This window comes from Dipteris shenzhenensis, chromosome 26, assembly GCF_047967505.1.
Source record: "Dipteris shenzhenensis isolate YYH24624 ecotype China chromosome 26, Dip_SZ_1.0, whole genome shotgun sequence".
In the NCBI taxonomy this organism is placed as follows: Eukaryota; Viridiplantae; Streptophyta; class Polypodiopsida; order Gleicheniales; family Dipteridaceae; genus Dipteris; species Dipteris shenzhenensis.
In genome coordinates, this window is record NC_141621.1 from 49,096,548 (window position 1) to 49,118,289 (window position 21,742).

The window sequence follows — 21,742 nt, forward strand, 5'->3', positions numbered from 1 at the left end:
GTTGTCCCTCTGGGAACATTTTGAGATAAATCCCTATCATAGACTTCAAGAGGGTATGGAGCTCAACTCTCAAAAGTTCAAGTCATGAGCTTGCTCACTATCTGCTAAAGTACAATTCTTGCTTTCAACTCTTGCATTCTGCTAAGGAGTATTTGCACAAGTGAATTGTCTTTCTATGCCATTACTTCTACAAAAGTTCATGAATACTGAAGACATGTATTCACCTCCTCTGTCTGATCTCATGACTTTGATCTTTCTACCTTTTTGGTTGTCAACCATGGCTTTGAATTCTTGAAATCTGGAAAAGACTTCATATTTCTCTTTCAAAAAGTAGACCCAACAATATCTATTGTAGTAATTGATGAAAGCCAAGCAGTAAAGTGAATCATTGATGTTGCAAGTTTGGGCATAACCCCATACATCTGTATGAATCAAATCAAGAATACCTCATGCTCAAGAGTGCTTCTGCCAAATTTGTTTCTCTTTTGTTTACCAAAGCAACATGCTTCGCAAACTTTTCCAAGAAATTATAGCTTAGGAATTCTAATTGCCATATTTTGATTTCTGAGCTCTATCAAGCTTTTGAAATTGACATGTCCATATCTCTTGTGCCATATTGCGGAAAGTGACATCTATTGCGATTGAGCTAATATGGCATGCAAATCTCGTACTGAAGCTACCTTGGAGAAGAGTAGAATTCTTATGATGGATATCTCTAAAGCACTTAGCCTAAAAACAAATTGTACAAGAACCAAGTTGTACCAAGTCTCAGTGGGCTCACTCCGCTCCTTCACGAGCATGGACTTCAATGGTCTTTTGTCCTTATCGTTGGCAAAGTAGCGCATGAGCATGTCCCCATTTACCATGCCAAATGTTTGCATCATCAAGATGTCATGTGCTATTGTGTGTGGGACACATGTAGACGGGCAAGATTGCACGCAAAGATGCAATGGGTGAGATAGATACAAAAATACAAAGCACAACACTCACAAGCAAGTGAAATGATACTTGTTTATCTTGGCAAGTGCAAGCAGCACCTCTCACTCTTGTGAGGGATTGAGCTACCAAAACTTGTAGCCACTGGCTGTGTCATGTCGATGTGGCGAGTTTGTATATATTGATGTGTGTGTGTGTGTGTGTGTGTGTCTCTCTCTCTCTCTCTCTCTCTCTCTCTCTCTCTCTCCCCTCCCTCCCTCCCTCTCTCTCTCTCTCTCTCTCTCTCTCTCTCTCTCTCTCTCTCTCTCCCTCTCCCTCTCTCTCTTGCTCTCTGTCTCTCTCTCTCCCTCTCTCTCTCTCTCTCTCTCTCTCTCTCTCCCTCTCCCTCTCCCTCTCTCTCTCTCTCTTTCTCTCTCTAATTATAAATATATTTATATTTATATTTATGTATATTTATATCAAAACTAAAGCTGATGAGACAGGGCCACACTCTCTCGTATTATAAATAACTGGAGAGGAAGTGTGGCGATTCTCCCCATACATCATGTAAGAATTTGTATTCTTGTTTTTACACATTCTTATTTTATAAAATCTTTATTTTTTTTGCTCTTTTAATTTTTAAATTTTCATTAGCTTGCGTTTTTAGAAAGGGGAAGAGCTTCCTATTCACCAATTGAACATGCAGAGTTCCATTTTTATAGCACATTCATACTTAAGTCCTATAAACTTATGATTATACTTAATTAGTCCTCTCCTTTTTAGCATTGCCTCCTTACAGGTACTACTATAATGGAGGATTGTAACTCCTTTTGAGAATTTCCATGTGTAATTACAAAAAAGGAGTTAAAGAGAGTTGTGTTTTTCAAATTGCCATTTTATGAAGATCATCCTACAAAAATAGCCTTTTAGTAGCCCAATGTCCTTTAAAAATTTGTTTGCTTTCTCTTCTACATCCAAAAGTGCTTGCTTTACCATTATACTAAGAGGCAGTGCCCATGTTAATGCATGTTCTTGGTGGTGAGTGAGAGCTAGGGAATTGAAAGAAATGACCATGGAGCCTTCAACACCACCCATTGGTGCTAAGAAACTCTCCAATGGTACCAAGAAGCTGCCAAGAAACCACCAAGAATGCAAGATAACACCCATATGCATGTGATCATAGTCGAGCTCATGATATCTTAAAGGTGAAAGTGAGGACTCAGAAGCTAATGCGAGCAATCCCTTATTCACGGATTTATCCATGACGAATAATACAAGCACTACGCTTGATGGAGTATTACCTTGTGTCTCATCTCCCAAATTTTCCTACTTTTTCCTTAAGAAATACAAAAGTTATTAAAGTGAGATTATATTTCAAATTTAAGTAATAATAAGCTTAAATCTTGTTGAATTCATGTATTGATAGAATTAGGTTTCTATTGTTTTATTTTGTCATGGACGATATAATCATTGATGTGTTTCTCATTTACATGCTCCACAAGATTCCACGCCAGGAGCCGGCACGGCTGGTCATGCGCTACTAGTGCTCGAGTGGTAAGAAATTCTTCCATTTCTCTTCAATGGCTTAAATCGTGCCAATTTTTGCAACTGGAATCCGTCAGTAATGAGATTCCGATTTTGCGTGAGGGTTTTTCAGATTTTGAGAATGCTTGAACTGGAAAGCTTGATTGATGCAATATGATTTGGACGCTAGGTCAAGGTTTGGGATTTGGGAGGTTAATCGCGCAGGTGCTTGAGTCGAGCGGTGCGATCTGCAATTCTTTCAATTGCTCTTTTGTTTCACTGAGGTTTACGGGTTTGCTTCATCAACTAGCTTTGTTTCCAGAGTCCGCTGGAAGCTTTATAACTTATTGGTCTTTTGCAGCAATCTCTGCAAATAAACTTCGAACACGAAAATTTTGAGCTCGGTAGCCATGGCTGCATCGCTTGTGACCCCCTCTTTGAGGAGGTTGGCTACCTCTGCATCTAGGCGCTCCCCTTCATGCCTCTACAAGAGAGCCTACCAAACTTATGCTTTACTCGACCTGCCCTACGACTACGGTGCGTTGGAGCCCTACATCAGTGCTGAGATAATGCAGCTGCACCACAGCAAGCATCACAAGACCTACATTACGAATTTCAATGCCGCCTTGGAGAAGTTGCAAGTCGCGAAAGATCCAGAAACGATCGTGGCGCTGGAGAGTGCACTCAAGTTCAACGGAGGAGGTCTGGTCGAGATGCTTCTATTTTCCATTCTGGTTTCTGTTTTCAACTTTTTCTCGGCCTTCTTTTCAAAGCCTTGATCCTTGACACTGCTTCACATAATGATTCTCTTCTCTTCTGCAGGTCACATCAACCACACTATTTTCTGGAAAAATTTAGCACCTCCAAAGGTGAGTGGATCTGTCGTACGTGCTGCATTTGAGATGGGCAATTTTGTTATCATTGTCTGCTCTGGACCGTGTTTCGCTTGGTTTTAAAATTATGCTTTAGCTTGAATGATTGCCTTGTTTTTCGATAGGAAGGAGGGGGTGAGGAACCTAAAGGTCCTCTAGCAGCACAGATAGTAACTCAGTTTGGCTCTGTAGACAATTTAATATCAAGGATGAGCACAGTAGGTGCCGCCCTTCAGGGATCTGGCTGGGTGGTAAGTTAGTCATTCTTATTAACAGCAAACTCTGTTGGAGCCTGGATGTTTTATTTCCGAGCTTGTTCTGTTCTGAATGTGACGTACCTGGTAATTGTTTTTGGCAGTGGCTGGGACTGAATAAAGAATTGAAGCGCCTTGTAGTGGAGACTACAGCCAATCAAGTATTATCTCATTCTTTGTCCTATTGATCTACGTAGCCTTGACAAGGACAAATATTATGACTAAAAGGCTGATGTTGCTGTAGGATCCATTGCTCACCAAAGGATTGACACCATTGTTGGGAGTGGACGTATGGGAGCATGCATATTATTTGCAGGTACTTTGAATTCTTCTTTATTAATTCAGATTCTGGAGCTGTACGAACGTTCCCTTGAATAAGAAATTAAAATCCCTTGAGTAATCTCCAGCTCATGAATAAGTTTTTGTTCACAGTACAAGAATGTGCGCCCAGATTACCTGAAAAATATCTGGAAGGTAGTGAACTGGAAGGATGTGGCTTCACGTTATGAGGGAGCCATATAGTGCATTGCGGCCGTTGACACAGTGGCAGAAAATGAGTTTTGGATCTGTAATTGGAGGAGTAACTGTCATCTAGAAATGTCATTCTTAAACTTGGAAATTTGTGTGCATGTGGGGCTTGCTTTTTCAGAAAGCATTAAATTTAGATTTATATGCATTTGAAAAAGGTTTGAAGTTTTTGTGAAAGCTCTCTCAGGATATTCAAAATTTGAACTTCTTCAAGGCTCACTGCATTTTATGATCGTTGCATTGGGAAAGAATTGTAATGGCAGAAGAACTACAAGTACTCAAGTCTACAATTATGCTACAAATGCATGCCATTTAAAATATAATTGGACCTGGCAGTGGCATGGTGAACTTTGATTACATAATTGTGTCCGACTGAGAAGCAAAATTATGCAGCCACATTTTAACACGCCACAGTTTCAAGGCATAACAATAATTGGGCCTGGCAGTGGCATGGCTTCTATCCTGATGCCTGTGACTGGCAATAAGATATTTTGGAGATTTACTTGGTACTGCGTTTGAAACCTTATTATTTTGGCCATTGATCTTTACCAAATTTAATCTTTAGGTCAAGAAATGAGTCATTGCTTGCTCCTTTGACTAGCGTTTCTTTTTTTAACCTATAGCGCGATTCCCCATAGGTTGAGATCCCAGCAGTCAAAACGCAAGTGTTCAGAAAAGAGAACAGGAGCCTTAGGATTTGCAGCACTCTCCTGCATATGAATATTTTGGTCACCTATTTTTTATGACTGATACGTTGAAGAATTGGATTTGGCGAACCTTAATTCTATGTTCAAGGGAATGTACAGAACATCAATTTGAAACTAGGCTATTACTTCAAGTTTCATAGAATATGGAGCTAAAAGATAAATCTCGTGTTGCATGTGGGGTTGCCCTTTGGGTGACGTGGGAAAGGCCTTCTATTAGTACGTCAATTAATGCCATGCCGCTTGCCGCTTGTACAAGCCTTTTGGTTTACAGTGTCAGCCACAATTATACCATGTATTCTCAAAAGAAAACCTGTTTCCGAGGCAGGATTCTGTTGAATCTGCTGCAGCATTGTTTGGGCATTTGGATTTTGATCGCTATGATCAACCAAGGTAGTCCAAAAATACTTGAATACATGGTGATTGTTGAATATCCATATAATAAATTTGGCATTCTATATGCTTCCTAACCTTTGGTGCATGCACAACGTCCATCAATCCCTTTTTGGCGTAGATTACACTTAAGAAGCAATTAGATTGCTATTCTTCACAAACCATGGATCTATCGTATTGTATAGCTTTGGCATCATTTCCATTATAAATGGCTTATGTGAATCTACTAGGAATAAAATGGACACACTAGTCTAACTAGATAAGTTAGAGTTTGGATACTTCGCTTATCTCATCAATCCATGAGGTTGATCAACTTGTCTTTCCTTCTTGCTTGAGTTAACGGGTTAACAATTAGCATAATTATTGAGGAGTTTGCATTCTTCTTTATATGCACTCCACGATGTCCACTTCATGGATGAAATAAATCTTAATCTTGCTATAACATGCCTAAGGGTCTTGCTTAAGAACATAAGTGGGCTTTTCAATGGTATATTAAGCTCTTAAATCCTTTCTTTATAAACCCTAAAGGCTCCATTTGATGCAAATTGTAAAGCAAGAGAGGGTATTAGGTGAAAGGTTTTCATCCTCATTACCAATGCCAATGTTTATGCCATCATGTAGAGCTTTCCTTTTGCTCTTCTTTAAATAGAGCCCAAATTTGTTTGTAATTGATTTAAAAATTCTTTTAACGTTGAAAAAATTATAGAGCCCATACTTTAAGTTTAAACATTTGAATTGTAAATTGGTAAGACCACGTGCACACATCCATAATTTTCCATGCACATATGGCCAATAATTTTTTATTCGTTGATAATGGATTTCTTGGATTGAATGTTAACAAGTATTTTTCTTTGTTAACAAGAATACAATGGACACACCCGTATAACTGGATAATTTAGAGTTTGGGAACTTTTTTCTATCTCATCAATCCATGAGATTGATCAAGTTGGCTTTCCTTGTGGCTTGAGTTAATGGGACAACAAGTAGCATAATTACTGAGCATTTGCATTCTTCTTGATGTATAGTCCATGATGTAGTTCATTTCTTGTTGACCCTTGCTATATGAAATAAGTCTTAATCTTGCTATAACAGGCCTATGGTCCTTGCTTGAGATCATAAGTGGCTTTTTCAAATGGTATATTGAGTGCTTAGATCCTCTTGCAATACATCCTAAAGGCTACTTCATATTCACCTTTTCTATAACTCTTCAATAAGGAAAGAAGAGGTGATATCCATTTTGATGCAAGAGTAAATCCATATCAGAGGTGAGGTTTTCATCATCATGACCAGTGTGAATATATGCCCTCTTATTGAGTATACTTTTTGCTCTTCTTTAAATATGCCCAAAATCATCTGTAATTGATTTTAAAGAGCTTTAACATTGAAAACTTCATAGAGCCTTGTATTTGCTTAAACCATAGAGTACAAGAGAATACGACATGATCTCCTCAAATTATGGCACAATTCAACTACCACATTCATCTATTTCAACTTTAAACATTTGAGATGTATATTTGTGTCATTGGTGAGACCATGTGCACACATCCATGAAACAAACTACCAATTTGAAGATGTAACCTTTAATATCTAGTTGAGATGTTTGAAAAAGATGAAATTAAAATTATTTACAATGGTATTGCAATTCCTTAAGGATAAATGATGAACAATGAGAACATAAGGGTTCTAAAAACTCTTTAAATTATGAAAATCTTACGGGGGCGGGCATGCGTGTGTGTGTACACACACGCGCGCACACAAATCATTAAACACTTTTGCAAAAAAAGAGGGGGGTGTGCAAACTTTATGACCTTAGCAAAGCTTTTGAAGAAGTTGGATGTGCCAAGGTATGAAATTTGGGAAAGTTTAACTATGCTCAACAAAGAAGCCATGGAAATCATTGCCTAAGGGATTTGCATGTAATACGAAACCAAAAAATACATGGCAGAATTGACACCAAGTGGGGATGTCAATTCCCAATAATGGAACAAAATCTCGGAAGTGTAGTGGATAAAAATTCCCGCTAAATAAGGGTGGGAAGGTTGGACATATGGATGTCAAAAAATGAGACGGCATACAAAATTTCCTATATGCTTGCTCTCCCCTCACGATTTGCACTTGTCTTTGTGCTTTGTGGAACATGAGAAACGCTAACTACATCACTTATGGTAGGAGAACCCTAGGATGTGAATTAAACCTTGTTGAGTGTTTTGATCCCATAACCTTAACAACATTTAGAGAATATTAAAGCAAGCAACTAAGATACATGGGACTTGGTAAGAGCTTGTGGAAGGTAACCACACAAGCTTTCAGGTTTGGACTTTAGGCCGCGAAATGCTAGTAAGTTGCAAAAGTTTGTAAATCAAAGCATCCCTCATCATAGTTCTATGCATTAGAAAACTAAGAATCCTGAATTTGTAGTGGAATCATTTTTATAAACTCACATTTGCTATTTAGCCTAGGAATGACAAGGAATTTTTCTTCATTAATAGGGATTTCTTGGACTAAATGTGAAATCATCTTGCTAGTTGATTCGTTAACCTCATTCCTTATTGAGAATCGGCAAAGTTATAGAGAATAGGAGGTTGGGTATATAATCCGTTACTAAAGATAGTCTTATCCTGTTGCACATGACAAAGTAGATTTATGCATTTACCCATTGTTGAAGTTGGGCTTTATCATTTGGATTGGAAGGGTGGCACATAGGGAAAATCCGAGTTCCTATCCTAGGGAATCAAGTTCGTTTCTATCATTGATTCGTTTCAATCATTGATTTGGAAATTGCCAACACATTGCCCATGCATATGCTATCTCACGATTGTGCATGCTTCAAAGCAAATATAGACTACATTATTAGAAGGAAGGCCATGGCTATTTGTCCACATCATTTTGTTAGCAGACATTATTTTTGTAGCTAAATTTGATGGCGGATAATTTTGTAGCCCTTTACGAGGAGAAAAATTTGTACATTAAGATTAGGTTGTCTAAGACAAACATGTATGGTGACACTATTTTGGGACTTCAAGGCTGATGCATATGATTGCCATTTTGGTGTTTGTTGTTAAATAGTCTGTTTGACAATTCTCTAATATTCCTTTGTTGGCTCTGGTACCGAATTTCACCTGAAACAGGAGAAACACTAACTATATAACTATATAACTTGTTGCAGGAGAACCTTAGGGTGTGAATTACTATAGAGAAACCTTGCTGAGTGTTTTGTCATGCCCCCCTCAGCACTGCATAGAGAATACACAAGCAAATAGCTAAGGTATGTGGGTTTTTGTATGAGCTTAGAAGGCAACCATACAAGCTTTTAGATTTAATCTTTAGTCCTCATAAGTTTCCTAAGTTGCAAAGGTTTGTTTCATGTAAATAAAAGCATCTGTGATGATAATTCTCTACATTAGAGATCTAAGGATCCCAAATCAGTTGTGAGCAAATTTATGTATTTGCCCATTGTTGAAGTTATGGGTTATGGTTTCAAGGCTAGATAGAAAGCATAATGTAGGTGAGGGTGGTGCATCAAGTCAAGTTTGAGTGCTTATCTTGGTGGAATAAGGCTCATTTTTATCAATGGTTGGCAAACTATCAACACATATTGTACATGCATGTGCTATCTCATGCATGATTGTACATGTAGCGAAGCAAATATAGTTTACACCATCAGAAGGAAGCTCATGATTGGTCCACATCATTTTGTTAATAGAGCATATTTTTTTGTTGCTAAACTTGATGGATAATTTGTAGCTCTTTATCAAGACAAAAATTTGTAGCTAAGTCATATCTGCATTTCTTAGCCTCCCCACGTTTTATGGTAGGCTATCTAAGATAGACATGCACGCGACACTATTTTGGGACTTCAAGGCTAATGCAGATGGTGGTTGTTTTGATTAGTCTTTTTCTAATATTCATTTTTTGGGGACATGGTACCTAGTTTTACATGAATATTTCTCATGGATGATGTAGAAAACGGATACTACTGTTTGAAAATGATGGAGAAAATAGATACTAATGTTTGAAATTTTAGATCTGCATGAGAGAATGACCTTGAGATTGAGATTACAATCAAGCTTTGTACTTAGATTGTACATCTTGTTGTTAGCTATTGATTATAAACAGTTGTGAAGATCTACTGATGAAATTGATTAAACATATTATTCTTAGCTATTTATTACAAAGAGTAAGGTCAAGACTTGTGAAGGGTTACTAATCAATGAGCTATTGATCATAAAGTATAAGGTCAAAACATGATCGTAAAGAGGAAGGTCAAAAATTGTGAAGGTTACTAATCAAACTACTTTAAAACCAGCACCATTAATTCATGGTTGATGGATGGCAAAGTTGATGTTGATGGATGGCAAAGTTGATTTTGCTAGATTGGGGCATAAAAATGGTATGTTTGTGTTTGTATTGGTGTAAATACATATGCAATATTGTTATAGTTATTATTAGTGTCCTTTTGTTTCAAGATTGTTTTGTTATTGTCATCATTATTGCTATTATTGTCCTTTTGTTTGAAGTTATTGCTAAGTACACGTGCTATGATTTTTATCAATTTATTAAGGACTAAATGATCTCCATAAGGCCAAAGTCATGCTTAGAAAGTAGAACTGGCCTCTTGGGAAGATGGTTTGAAGCATCATGGAAGCATCTAGCCTTGTTTTCAATGTGACACTATACATGGACATGGCAACTGCCATGTCCACTATAGAGATTCTCAAACTTTTGATTGAGCCATGAATGGTGGTTTTACAATAATAAATCAAGCTATTGCTCTCTTTCTATGGCATATATCACATTCAAACAACAAGAATCATGAGTATCATGTTGCTTTGGAAACATATGATCCTATATTTATAATTTTATAGGATTAAAATTGTACTCACATGGGTAGCATTTCTTGCTACCACCTTTACTAGAGCACATGCACTCACCATCCTAGAATTCTACTAGTGGATGGGTTCTACTTTCTTCATCGATATGTCTCACCATTCTCATGAGAAAACGTAGTGATCGTGCTCTAAGAGGAATTTGGCTATAGACCCTGATCTTGCCAATGTGCCACCCCAAGCAACTGCTCCTTGTGTCGAACAACCTCATGGATGAATGCTACCAATGCTACCAAGCATCCTTGATCTAGGTAGGACAGGAGACTAGATAGGGATATGAAATCATCCTGTAAGAGGCAATGATAGCAATCTATGATCTCATAATACATGGGGCATTTGAAAGTGAAGTGCTCCTCTGGCTTAATATCCTAGTAATCATATAGGGTGCAAATACGACACTCTCTAGGTATGCCCTCCACCCGACCACTCTCAATACAGAGTCAGTGTGATGACACATAGAACTATCCAATCAAAATCCTCAAGGAGTGGGGGAGGTGGATCCATGAGTATCCTAGCGGATCAATGAAGCCCTTTGCTGAAATCCATAAGCATTGGTCTCAGCAAAAATTGAGCTTCACAAGAAGCTCCCAAGGTGCCATCAAAGTCCTAATGTGTGTAACTGTAAGAGATCCATGTGTATCCTAGCGGATCGATGAAGCCCTTTGCTGAAATCCATAAGCAGTGGTCTTTGTAAAAGTTGAGCTTCACACGGAGCTCCCAACGTGCCATCGAAGTCCTAAATGTGTGTAACTGTAAGAGATCCTCTCAAATAACCTCGTTCAGCTCGTAATATGTAAGCTAAATAGAGGGGGGCCCGATGCTATATTAGGAGGAGGAAACCTATCTATGTGGAGCCCCATGCTCTCAAACCATTTGCCTTTGCATGCATACCAAGACCTCTGGTCACCCTCTACTGCTAATTCCATGGAAGTGAACAAAGGTAACCTACATCGCCCTATGCTGTAAGAGCCATACTATTTAATATATAGAAATTCTTAATAGCTTGAAACCCTGCATCGTGGGTGCTCTGAACTCAGCCCAAGACTATCTAATGTGAGACTAAGGGCTCTAAAATTCATGTATGAAAGCATGAAAACTTGAAGCCTCTCAACTCGAGCGTAGTCTGTCTCTAGTAGGTCTAGGCCCCAACAAGGGCTACCATACATACGTGCTAGTCAAACCAAAGAGTCGAAGAGAAGGGTTTTGGTCCGAGGGTCCTAGAAGTAAGAATGAAAGCACTATCACTCGAGTCTGGCTAGTGTGGCATACCCTTGCTCAGTCAAGTTTGTAATGTTAGTCACATCATGAAGAATGAAAGCATGTAACAACCTTCGGCAACCCACCCAAGGTGAAATGCTCTCTATGCATGGCTACCAACGATGTATTGAAGATCATGACCTTGGTACCTTCAAGTCATGTGTCTCATAGAAGGTATGAAGTGCATGTTAGTGTCATTGGAGACCCTCTGTTGAGGAAGAGAGTAAGACCACGTCATCTCTGTACTGGTGAATGTGGATCAAGGATAGAGAACAACCAACCCCTCCTAGGATCCTAATAAAGGTCTCAAGATCATCTATGTAGAGGCCAAACAAGGTTGGTGATGATGGACAAACAAGGTTGGTGATAATGGACAACCTTGTTTGACCCCAATGGTCCTCAAGATATCCTCTATCCACCCTCAATCTATCTGAACCCTACTGAGACTCTCTCATAAAGTGCCATGATAGACTACCTAGGTGACCTCTTGATCGTATCCCAACTCCTGTAGGCATCTGATGAGTTGGGTTCTTGGTACTATGTCAAACACCTTGCAGAAATCCAAAAAGCAAAAATATACCCTCTATCTCCATGGTCTATAAGTATATGATCCATAGTCCCGTGATTTATTCAAAATCCTGCATGTCCCATAGCTCTAAATCCCTAAAGATCTATAGCTAGTCTAACCTTTATTGCAATTACTGCTGCATAGATCTTGGACAAGACATGTCCAATCATAATGGTCCTATAGTTTTTTGAGCTCATGGCATCTCTTGACTTGTGAATGGGGGTGATGGTATTAAGGGTCCAAGTGTGTGGGAAGCCTGTGCAAACCACTTCATTGAAGAACTTCGCAAAGATCGAGGCCATGATATTTATTCCAGATGCAATGAATTCAATATGTAGGCCCTCATGATCTTTTGTTGGACCGCTATAAAGCTTCAGGGCTACGTATTTGACACCAGCAGCAGCTGTGAAAAGTATGCATGAAGCAGGTCAGGATACATGTAAGAGATCAGGTGTTTGCTGATTAGGAACATCATATAGTGTGCGTGCATAGGAGTGCCATGTTTTGGTGTTTGTGAGAGGGGATGGGGCTCGCCGCTGAAGGAACCCCTACCAGAATTCTTTAGAGTTGTTACTAAAAAAAATCTTTGTTAACTCCTCCTCATTATAGAGAATGAAAGCCTTCTTCTTTTGGTGAATCAGAAGGCAATACTTGTGTATGGTCTCTGCCTCACTTGGAAGGTGATGCTTCATTTCAAGTCAGAGTTGTTAGCATAAAGCCTTACACTCATGATTGTACCAATTGCTATTACAAGGTACTAAGCTAAGAGGTGGGGGGTGTATGGAATGAGAGGTGTGTGACAAAGTGTGTAGGGCTACCTCATGGAGAGAGTGTGTGATCAGGGAGGCTGGATCCTCTAGAAGTGGTATGAGGTCAATGTCTTTGAGTAGATTGGACAGACGGGTGGAGTACTCAGGTTTTAACTTGTGATAAGAGTGTATCTCATGGTAAAAAGTATGTGTGGATAGTGTCATCATGTGTGATGTAGGCAATGGTATGGAAACAAATAGGTGTGGTATGCTCCTAGGGATTGTGTTGAGATTGAAAAGCTAGCAATATGTGAAGTGAAGGTAGGAGATCCCACAAGATAATCAACTACATTGAAGCCCCTCTCATGTGGGAAACACGTGAACCCATCTGAGGAGGGAAGCGTTCCAGGACATTGTAGATGATTCTTCCCTCCAGGCCATTGTAGATGATAAATGATGTATGTCTAGTAGTGTATGCCCATAGGATGTGACTGGAGCCAGTCTATCTACGGAGCCCATAGGATGTAACTGGAGCCAGTCTATCTATGGAGACTTGAGGCATCCGAGCCTTGTCTATATCAAGATTTGGTAATAAGATAGAAGCATCAAGAAAATCCAAAAGTGATACCTGACATCTAACTATGCTCGTGTTGGAGTCCCTAACAAGTACAAATTCCCTATGGCTCAAAAGCTCCATGATGTCTAGGTAGAGAGCTGCTTACGGTGAGGTCTCAACCTCAGCATGAAGGGCGCTGCTAAAATGTGAGGTCTTCAGAGGGAAATAGTAGACTATGATGAAGAATTTCTCTTAAAGGGCCATGGGATTTAAACTCATAAAAATCTGGCATGTGTATCTCATCTCTCAATGGAGATCATCCTAGTGAGGGATGATTGATATAGTACTTCCACTCCTCCCAATCCTCAAACTCTACTTGTCCTCGGGTCTCATCTTGGTATGCTTCCACCCATGTATATCCACTTACTATATCGACAAAGTGTGCTTTGGACTCCAAGAAATTCCAAACATTACACCTCAACGTCAGTGTGCCCCAACTGCCCACTTCTCCTCCTTGCAAGCAACATCCCACTGCTATATGAGGGTTTCCCTCTCCTCCACCTATAGGGGTGTATGGTCCACATCTATGTAGATCTCTGAGTCAGCACACAAGTTAGTCTACTATGGAGTGCCACAATGGAGTGCGCAAGAAAGACCTAGGCATCTCTGAAGCAAATGCTGAGAGGCTGCTCTCATTTGGGATCTTGTCCTATGTGCCAGGCCCGCTCAATCCCATGCTCTTGAACTCCCAGGGTGGATGTCACGAGGCCAAATGCATCATCTAGCTATGTGAGGAATGCCATGTACTTAGATATTGAGAGCCTTACTTCTCCCTAGATATTGCTCCAAAATGGTGGCTGGACCATGGCCTTTGTAGGCTCCTATTTCACGACATCCACTCATAGGAAGTCTCTGCAATGGTGGCTGACTGCATAGTGGCTATTTGTGCCTAGACTGTTGGCCAACTGCATGAGGCTGCCACCTCCTTATAGAGCTATGATATCTCCTAGCTCACGCTATGCATGAGACAATTCTACTCTGCCTCGCATGTGCAAAGGTGGTGGATCTCCAGACAATCATCATCCCAGAAGCACGATGGGATCATGCGACAATGAAGTGGGTATGGGTATGGTGTGAATGGGGCTAGATCGGGGATAGAGAATGATGGGGGGGCATTTGGAGTGCGAGCATGGTGACTGCCTAAGGGAAAGGTGATTAGCTAAGGGGTAATGATGAGAGGAAAGAGGCAAACTGTGGTGGGGGCATAGCGAGTTGGACTAAGAGGAGCTACCCCCCACACAGACTATTATGACGACGATGCTACAAAAACTAGTGATGCCCCTGGTACTGTCACACCCAAGGATACTGGTGTTGTCACCTCCATGGGGGTGTAAAGGATGTTAGTGATGAGAAGGTGATGTTGAGGATGATCATGACAATGTAGAGGCTGATGTGGAGTCTAAAACTTTTTGTATAGAGGTCTTTTTGACTGCATTCTGTGTGGAAGTGCTATCAACTATAAACCACTACGATTGCGGTGCTCACATCCTTGATTGTGAGTTGTTTTGTTGCTTCTCCTCCTTGAGTTTCTCTTTCTCCTTATCTCCTTTCTTCATTTTCCTTTCTTTCCCCTTTTTTTGCTTGGTAGAATATATTTCTTTGTTGAGATTTATGGAGGGGGAGAGGACGTAAAGCCCTTCGTACCTTGTATTGACTGAGTGGAATCACTCAAAGAGTGTCACAAAGCCCAAGAATGCAATTACTTATAATAACTTGGGAGGAGGTAGATTTGTGTTATCCAGATGTAGTAAGTCACTTTTTGGGTGTATGTACTTTGTCTCATAGACCTGTGAGGTCTTCTCTAGAGATCAATAGATCTCTCTCTCTCTCTCTCTCTCTCTCTCTCTCTCTCTCTCTCTCTCTCTAGGGCGAGATGGGGGAGGGGGCGACTCTTATTCTCTCTTTATCTCTCTCTCTCTCTCTCTTCCATCTTCTTGTTCACCTGCTACACCATCCTGCCTCCATCTTGCTGCTCCCCCCACCTCCATATTGCCTGCTCATCCCACCTTCACCCTACTACTCAACCTGCCCTCCACCCTTCTGCCCCATTGTGCCATTGTGTTGCTCCTTCTTGCCTCACCTTGCTGCCTCATTGTACCACTCCCTCTCTCTCTCTCTCTCTCCACGTGCCTCAACCCTCAACACGCCTAAGCATCATAGCCTCAGCATCAGTCGAGTACTTCAAGAGCTGCAGCTATAAATTGATATCCCTAGTGCCAAAAGCTATTCAAGAAAACATATCATGACTACTCCAAGTCCTCCCACTTCTCCAAAATTTGTTTGTGAGAGAGAGAGAGGGAGAGAGATGTGGAAGGCTGAGAGCAAGAGCAACAATGTCACTTAGCCTACAGCAAGAAGAGTGGAGCTCCTGTGCTCCCTAGCTTGCTGCTCCTTTAAAATCTTCTTTCCAATGAGTAGTTTTCATCTATTGCTTTCAACCAAGAGAGCGCCGTAATACTACAAATTATATTGTATTTTGAATGTATAAGTAAAGCTTCCCCTTGAGCTAGACATCTATGACAAATAGAACTGAATATATGCCATCAAAATAGATTGAACAATTCGTAGTCTGACATGCAATGGCCAAGTTGCTAACTTTCAATATTCAATCTTTTTCTTCAATTTTGCAAGTATCCAATAAGACTGTTGGCCGCTAGTAATCATCCAACCCAAGAGATAACCAAGATGGCAAACAGCTAAGTAGATTGGATAAATTTTTCCAACCATAAAAGAGTATGTCAGTCTTTGGAATGCAACGACAACGACAAAGTTTTCTCAAAATTCGCATGAAGACCAACAGCCAGACCACATAAAGATAAAGCATGCATTGAGAGATCCCGCTCCGTATTCTGAGTAGTAAAAAATGAATCATTAGTATAAGCTTGAGCAACCAAAGTATGAATCTCCAACCCATGTTGCATGTCTGTTGCCACCAGATGATCCATGTATTGAAGCATGGGATTGCATCGGGGTACTTCTATCCTATGTGCATGTCTCCTATGGGTAGATGCTTTTTAGAAGTGCACTAAGTGGACAGCTCTGACGAACCAAACAACGAAGAGTCCACGCTTCATAAATATTCCCACATAGTATGCAAGCAACATTACTGTCACTGTAGAGCCAATAAATAACATGCTGCAATTTCTGACCAAAACCCAATGCATGCATAGTCTGCGATATAAAATCCCATTAAATTGTGTCAAATGCCTTGGCAATGTCAACTTGCAATTTGCAATAATAAGACATCCTGCTCTGTGTATTTGGCATATTCTATTCCAACATAGGCATTTGCAATATTATCAATGATATACCTACGGGAAACAAAACCATATTGTGCGAGATGAAGGCCATCATGTAAATACCCTTCGATACGATCAACCACCATTTTAGTGATGATCTTATGAATAACAGGCATGAGAGTGATAGGCCTTCAATCAGCCAAGGATTCACATATTTCCTTCTTGGGAAGAAATTTTTACAAGCTACTACTACTACTACTACAACACACACACACACACACATATCCTTGTTAGAGTTTTTAAATAAAAGAAGTACTCTCCCGCAACCCGAAATTGAAATAAAACACCAGACATGAGTTGTGCTCATTTGAATAGAGATTCTTGGAGACAGAGTGTGAAAAAGAACTTGTAATGCTCTATACATCTTTTCCATGATATATGCCGCATGTTCCAACTCTATTTCCTTTCCATGCATACAGATGATGGAATTTCTTAGAATGTTCAAGTCCTTTTTGAGCATACACAAACACATTGACAGAAACACGTTATACTTTCTCCCAAAAGATGTTCCAATCCTCTTGTATGCTGTTTACAGTGCAAGACCTTTTCACAAAGGAAATAGGTTTGCTTAAGAGCTTGTGTACCAAAAAGCATGTGTTTGAAGAAAGAGAGAATCCTTATACTTTCTTCCTGCACCAACTCGCACTCCTCCTTCTGTCCAGTCCTCGCGCTGTACCCAAGTGTCTCGAGCGAAGTCCAAAATTCCCAATATCTTAACAAAGAAAGTCATGAGTCAGTCATGAGATAATTTGAAGTGGTCAAGCAAGAATATTGTATTCATCTAGTATTTGAAATAATAAAAACCCTGAAAAGTTGTGCTTCAAGTACCATTCTTTTTGTTGGAAGTCCAGAGGTTGTAATTTATAGCTAGGGGAAAAGAGGCTAACATATTCGAAACTTCAGGCCAGGACTCTAATCCATAGGACGGAGCACAAAACTTAAGTAATTAAGTTACTTTATACCAGGTTTACAAATAGCCTCCCATAAATAAGAGTGATATCATATTAGGAACACTTTCTACTTTGGAATTAACAGCTTTTCTATGTAAGACTTCTAGTCTGAAACTATTTTTTCCATGAATTTAGTCCGAAATATTGATATTCTATATTTCATTTGTAGTCCATTTTTCAAGACTAATAGTTAAGGTCAGATCAAGGGCATACAAAAACTTTAGTTTAAAAAAGGGCATATTCAAAGTAATCGTTTCAAGCTTACCGCTCCTCCCTTCCACGCAATAATGCTTGTTTCAATTCGAGGTGGCAATACCTTCAAAAGGAAAAATCAGTCACAAAGTGGTACAAAACAAACTGTCAGCAAGTTCCATACAAAGTTGCTGAAATTAACACCACAAACAAAAACTCATATGGCTTTCGGCATTCATCCACTCCCCAAAAGATGATATTGTACGAAAAGTTACCTATGAGAGCAAGGCAAAGGTCATGTGGAACTGCTCTAATGTAGATATGGATGCATTCCAATTGAGCAAGGGACAAAATGATGCCAAGTTGCAATTAATACTGTGAACACTTGGGGATCGGCACCAAAGCCTATAATATGCAGGATACGATATTTTGTCTTCTGCGGGCAGCCTCAAAGGGAGGTTTTCAAATTTTCTCACAAGGTGAAAGCGTTACAGAACACTTGTGGATGAGATACTCTGGGCACATCCAAAACTCAGAGATGGGAAGACCTGGGGCTCTTGAGATGGCAGCAAGTCTGCCCCCTCCCTTTCGAGGAGGCATGGGGTTGTTTGGACTGAGACTTGGACTAGCCCTGAGGCACGTGACCATGGTAGACACCCTAGTTGTAGACATGAAATTGCTTGGCCTTATTTCTATATCAGAAACACCCCACCAAAGCAGTTTCCCTCATTTCCCAAGGTCTTTTTTGGGATGGAAAAAGATGCCAAGGGAGAGTAGAATATGCCAACTATGTGATCAAGGTATGGTTGAAACAGAAGAACACATGGTAATGATATGCCCTCACTATGCACACATTAGGGAAGAGTTCAATCACCTCCTTGAGGGACATAACAAACTGGCTGATTTGCTGCATAAAGGGTCACCTTCAGCTTTAGGAACATTTGTGTATAAGCTCTTCAAGCATAGGAATCCACCTGAATCCTAGAAGGTGGTTTCTCTTTCCACCCTCCCATCTTCGGGAGGAGCTTTCATGTACTTGTGATATTGTAATGATCAGGTCCCATAGGCCGGTTTTGGTCTTCAGAGGACGATAATATATTCTTCTTCTTCTCTCTCTTTGTAAAAAGAAGCACTCCATTAAGAACAATGTACATTTGTAGCTGTCCCAAAGTTGGAACAGCCACTACTGAGAAACTAAAAGCAACAATAAAACACTTCCAGCTAGGCTAGAGGTGGTGGTCTCCAAGAGAGTACGCATCTTGGAGAGACCGAAGCAAGGAGGAACAGACTAAGTGATAACCATGAACGCGATAGAAGGACCAAAGAGCCCAATAGTGGCACCAGGTAAAGAACTGAGCATAGTCAGGCATAGAGGCATATCTGGCAAACAACCAAAGCTGCCTACCAAAAGAAATCCTGGGAAAGCGAACATGCAGAGCAGTCCTCATCCTGAGAAGAAAATCACGAGTGGTAGGAAAGGTCGCAATGTCTCCCTTGGATGTGAACAAGTAGGGCATGCCAAAGAAGCTATACGCCTAGCAGCCATCAAAGATCCCATTGGTAATGCCCCTACCAAACAACGCCACAACAAAACCCCCTGCCTGACAGGAAGCTTACTACCCCAGATGCGCCAAAGACAAACCAACCTTCCACCAAGTGAAAGACTTGTTGAGATGCCAAAAGTGATTCCCATGCGATCCATGGCTGTGGAAGTAAGAGATGATATATACCTTCTTGGTAGAAAGATCAGCACACAAAAAAGGAAGTAACCCCGAGTGCACGATCCAACTTCCAATCCAATAGAGGAAGACCAGTAAACAGATGAGGTTAAGGCTGAAAGGGTTGCAGCATAGTAGAGAGAATGCACTAAATAGACATGTGATGCAAACCCAAACAAAAATGTCTCCTAGCCTGTGGAAAAGAAAGGGTGCAGCCCCGACCATCTACCACATCATCCACTATAGAAAGACCCACGAGATGCAAAAAGTATGCCTTTCGAAGCTGAAGATGGGCTAAACGGGGAGAAAGAATGCCTTTCGAGGCTGAAGATAGCCTAAACACTCGACTCCAATGAAGGCTCTGCAGACGGAGAGTGTTGCCAGGGTCTGGAGGCCGACCTGACCAATGCAAATAAGCCAGAAGGTGTTGCCCATCATGAATCAGTTGAGTTGAAAAGGGACAGCCAGGAATACGACCATGGAATTACCCAAAAAAAACATCAGAGATAGCCGGAATCCAATGGCTGAAAGCATCCATACAGAGAGAGCCAACCATACAAGAAAGCATGAGAGCCCATGGCTGATGGTGTTTCAAAAAGGAGATCAAGAGCGTGGAATTGTAAGTGCGAATATTGAGAATGTTCAAACCCCCATGCATCCTGGGCAAACAAACACAGCGCCTTACGATCACGTCTGGTGCGCCAAAGGCATTCCATGACCTTGGTAATATATTTTTGAATGTCAAGAGAAGACCAGGAAATAAGCAGCAAATAAAACTGTACATACGCCATAAGAATGGACTGCACAATCTGGAGGCAAACATGCAATGTCACACAAAATCGATTCACATTGCCAATAGAATGTGCGGGACACCACTTTCCCCAATGCTTCAGCCAGGTAAGGCAATGCATGCCTACAATATAAAGGCAAGTCTACCGCCCATACCAGGCATCTGTGACGAATAAGACATTGATAATCCTTAGTAGGCATCCATGGATTTTCATGCACCAACAGATTGCCCAAAAAGAGAGGAGATTTTTGCAGCTGCTGCTTATATTGCTCATCCTGTGAAAATAACCTCATAGAATCCTCTATCTGCCTTATAACGCTCTCAACAAAACATCCCTTAAGCAGCAATTTTAACCATTGTGCCACATCCCCTGGATCAGGCATACGTCCCGTAAAGAATTAATACCGCTGCTCTCTGAGCCAAACTCATGACAGGTGTGTACAAAACCTGACCCGGAACAGAAACCCGAAAATCTGGGATAGTTCATCACCCCAAGCATGATTAATTTCTGAAAAAACTTGCTGCAAAGTATCAGCAAATGGTTGCAGCTCTAGATTGGTAAAAGGCTTTGAGGTCACTTCTCCAGTACAGAACAAATTCCATTTGGAGTGGATAAAAGACCCAAACTAGGAGGCAAAAACCAGGGTATGAGGATGCTGGGACAAACTGGGGTGTTTAGAACAAAAAAAAGAGAAGAACATGGTGTTCAAAACAAAAGGGGCCCATATACACACACACACCCCGTGGGCGGCAGCAGAAACCAGGCGGAGAAGAGGGCAGATAGGAGCAGCAAGGGAAGGGACAGCCTGACGAAGTTCGTGACAGCAAACAGGGCCCAAAAGGGGCTGCGCACAGAAATGTCGCTCTCCCAAAGGGTCACAAAGTGTGACGCAGCCAGAGCGGGATGCTCTACTAGCTGCGCAATTGAGACAGGAACCCAGCTGGAGGGTTAACAAGACCCCAAACAGGGCTGGATGGGGGGCTGCACGCAAGGAGGGCTGGCTGGGGGCTCCTCAGCTCTCTTGCACACACACACATACTACAATTACAGAATCCTGTTTGCAAATACCTTGTCTGTTCATGAGATTGTGTCACACTATTTTAGAGATGCAACTCTATAACTCAAGATAGTGTTGTGTATCTCTACAAACCAAAGCAGGAAGCCTTTCCAAGATGGCAACTGACTCAATCCAAAGTCAAACTAACAATTTATCCTTTATTTATCTCAGAATAGCGCATGCAAGCAGGTGGAAGTTCAGATTACCTCAACTGTATCTATGGACTCATGCACTGGGATAGCTTGCAATACTCTGCATTGGAAAAAAATAGTTTGAGAAACACAACCACCTTGATTCTAAACAGACTCCTCTATGGACATGAAACAAATTTACGCCACAAATCCAAGAACAAACATTTGGCAAACATTTACTAGCCCTTCATTAACACAAGACAAAACTTTGACCTTCACGGTTATAATACATATGTCCATATAGTATAGGCCAGCAGCCCTCCTAGACTTCCATGTTC

The 21,742-nt window shown here is 40.7% G+C and overlaps 2 protein-coding genes across 6 annotated transcripts in view; one reads left to right on the forward strand and one right to left on the reverse strand.

Moving 5' to 3' along the window:
- The first annotated feature begins 2,376 nt into the window (after positions 1-2,376).
- Positions 2,377-4,617, forward strand: MSD1 (manganese superoxide dismutase 1). Of its 2 annotated transcripts, XM_087397536.1 has the most exons (8): positions 2,421-2,469; positions 2,630-2,680; positions 2,801-3,141; positions 3,262-3,308; positions 3,437-3,562; positions 3,670-3,726; positions 3,810-3,881; positions 3,998-4,617. In XM_087397536.1, exons 3-8 carry the CDS (start codon positions 2,850-2,852, stop codon positions 4,085-4,087), a joined length of 684 nt encoding a protein of 227 aa, XP_087253662.1. In that variant the 5' UTR covers positions 2,421-2,469; positions 2,630-2,680; positions 2,801-2,849; the 3' UTR covers positions 4,088-4,617. The 2 variants fall into 2 exon arrangements, with proteins under 2 accessions (XP_087253661.1, XP_087253662.1); XM_087397535.1 differs by lacking the exon at positions 2,630-2,680 and having other exon boundaries at positions 2,377-2,469.
- Positions 4,618-16,900: 12,283 nt separating this feature from the next.
- Positions 16,901-21,742, reverse strand: part of ARP9 (actin-related protein 9) — an 89,077-nt gene continuing 84,235 nt past the window's right edge. For 3 of the 4 annotated variants that reach the window (XM_087397768.1, XM_087397766.1, XM_087397765.1), the window contains 3 exons: positions 21,480-21,525; positions 17,781-17,831; positions 16,901-17,277 (listed from right to left, as the gene is read on the reverse strand). In XM_087397768.1, the coding sequence (XP_087253894.1) occupies positions 17,134-17,277; positions 17,781-17,831; positions 21,480-21,525 (241 nt within the window). In that variant the 3' untranslated portion in view covers positions 16,901-17,133. The remainder of the gene's footprint in view (positions 17,278-17,780; positions 17,832-21,479; positions 21,526-21,742) is intronic. The other variant, XM_087397767.1, reaches the window with a different exon arrangement.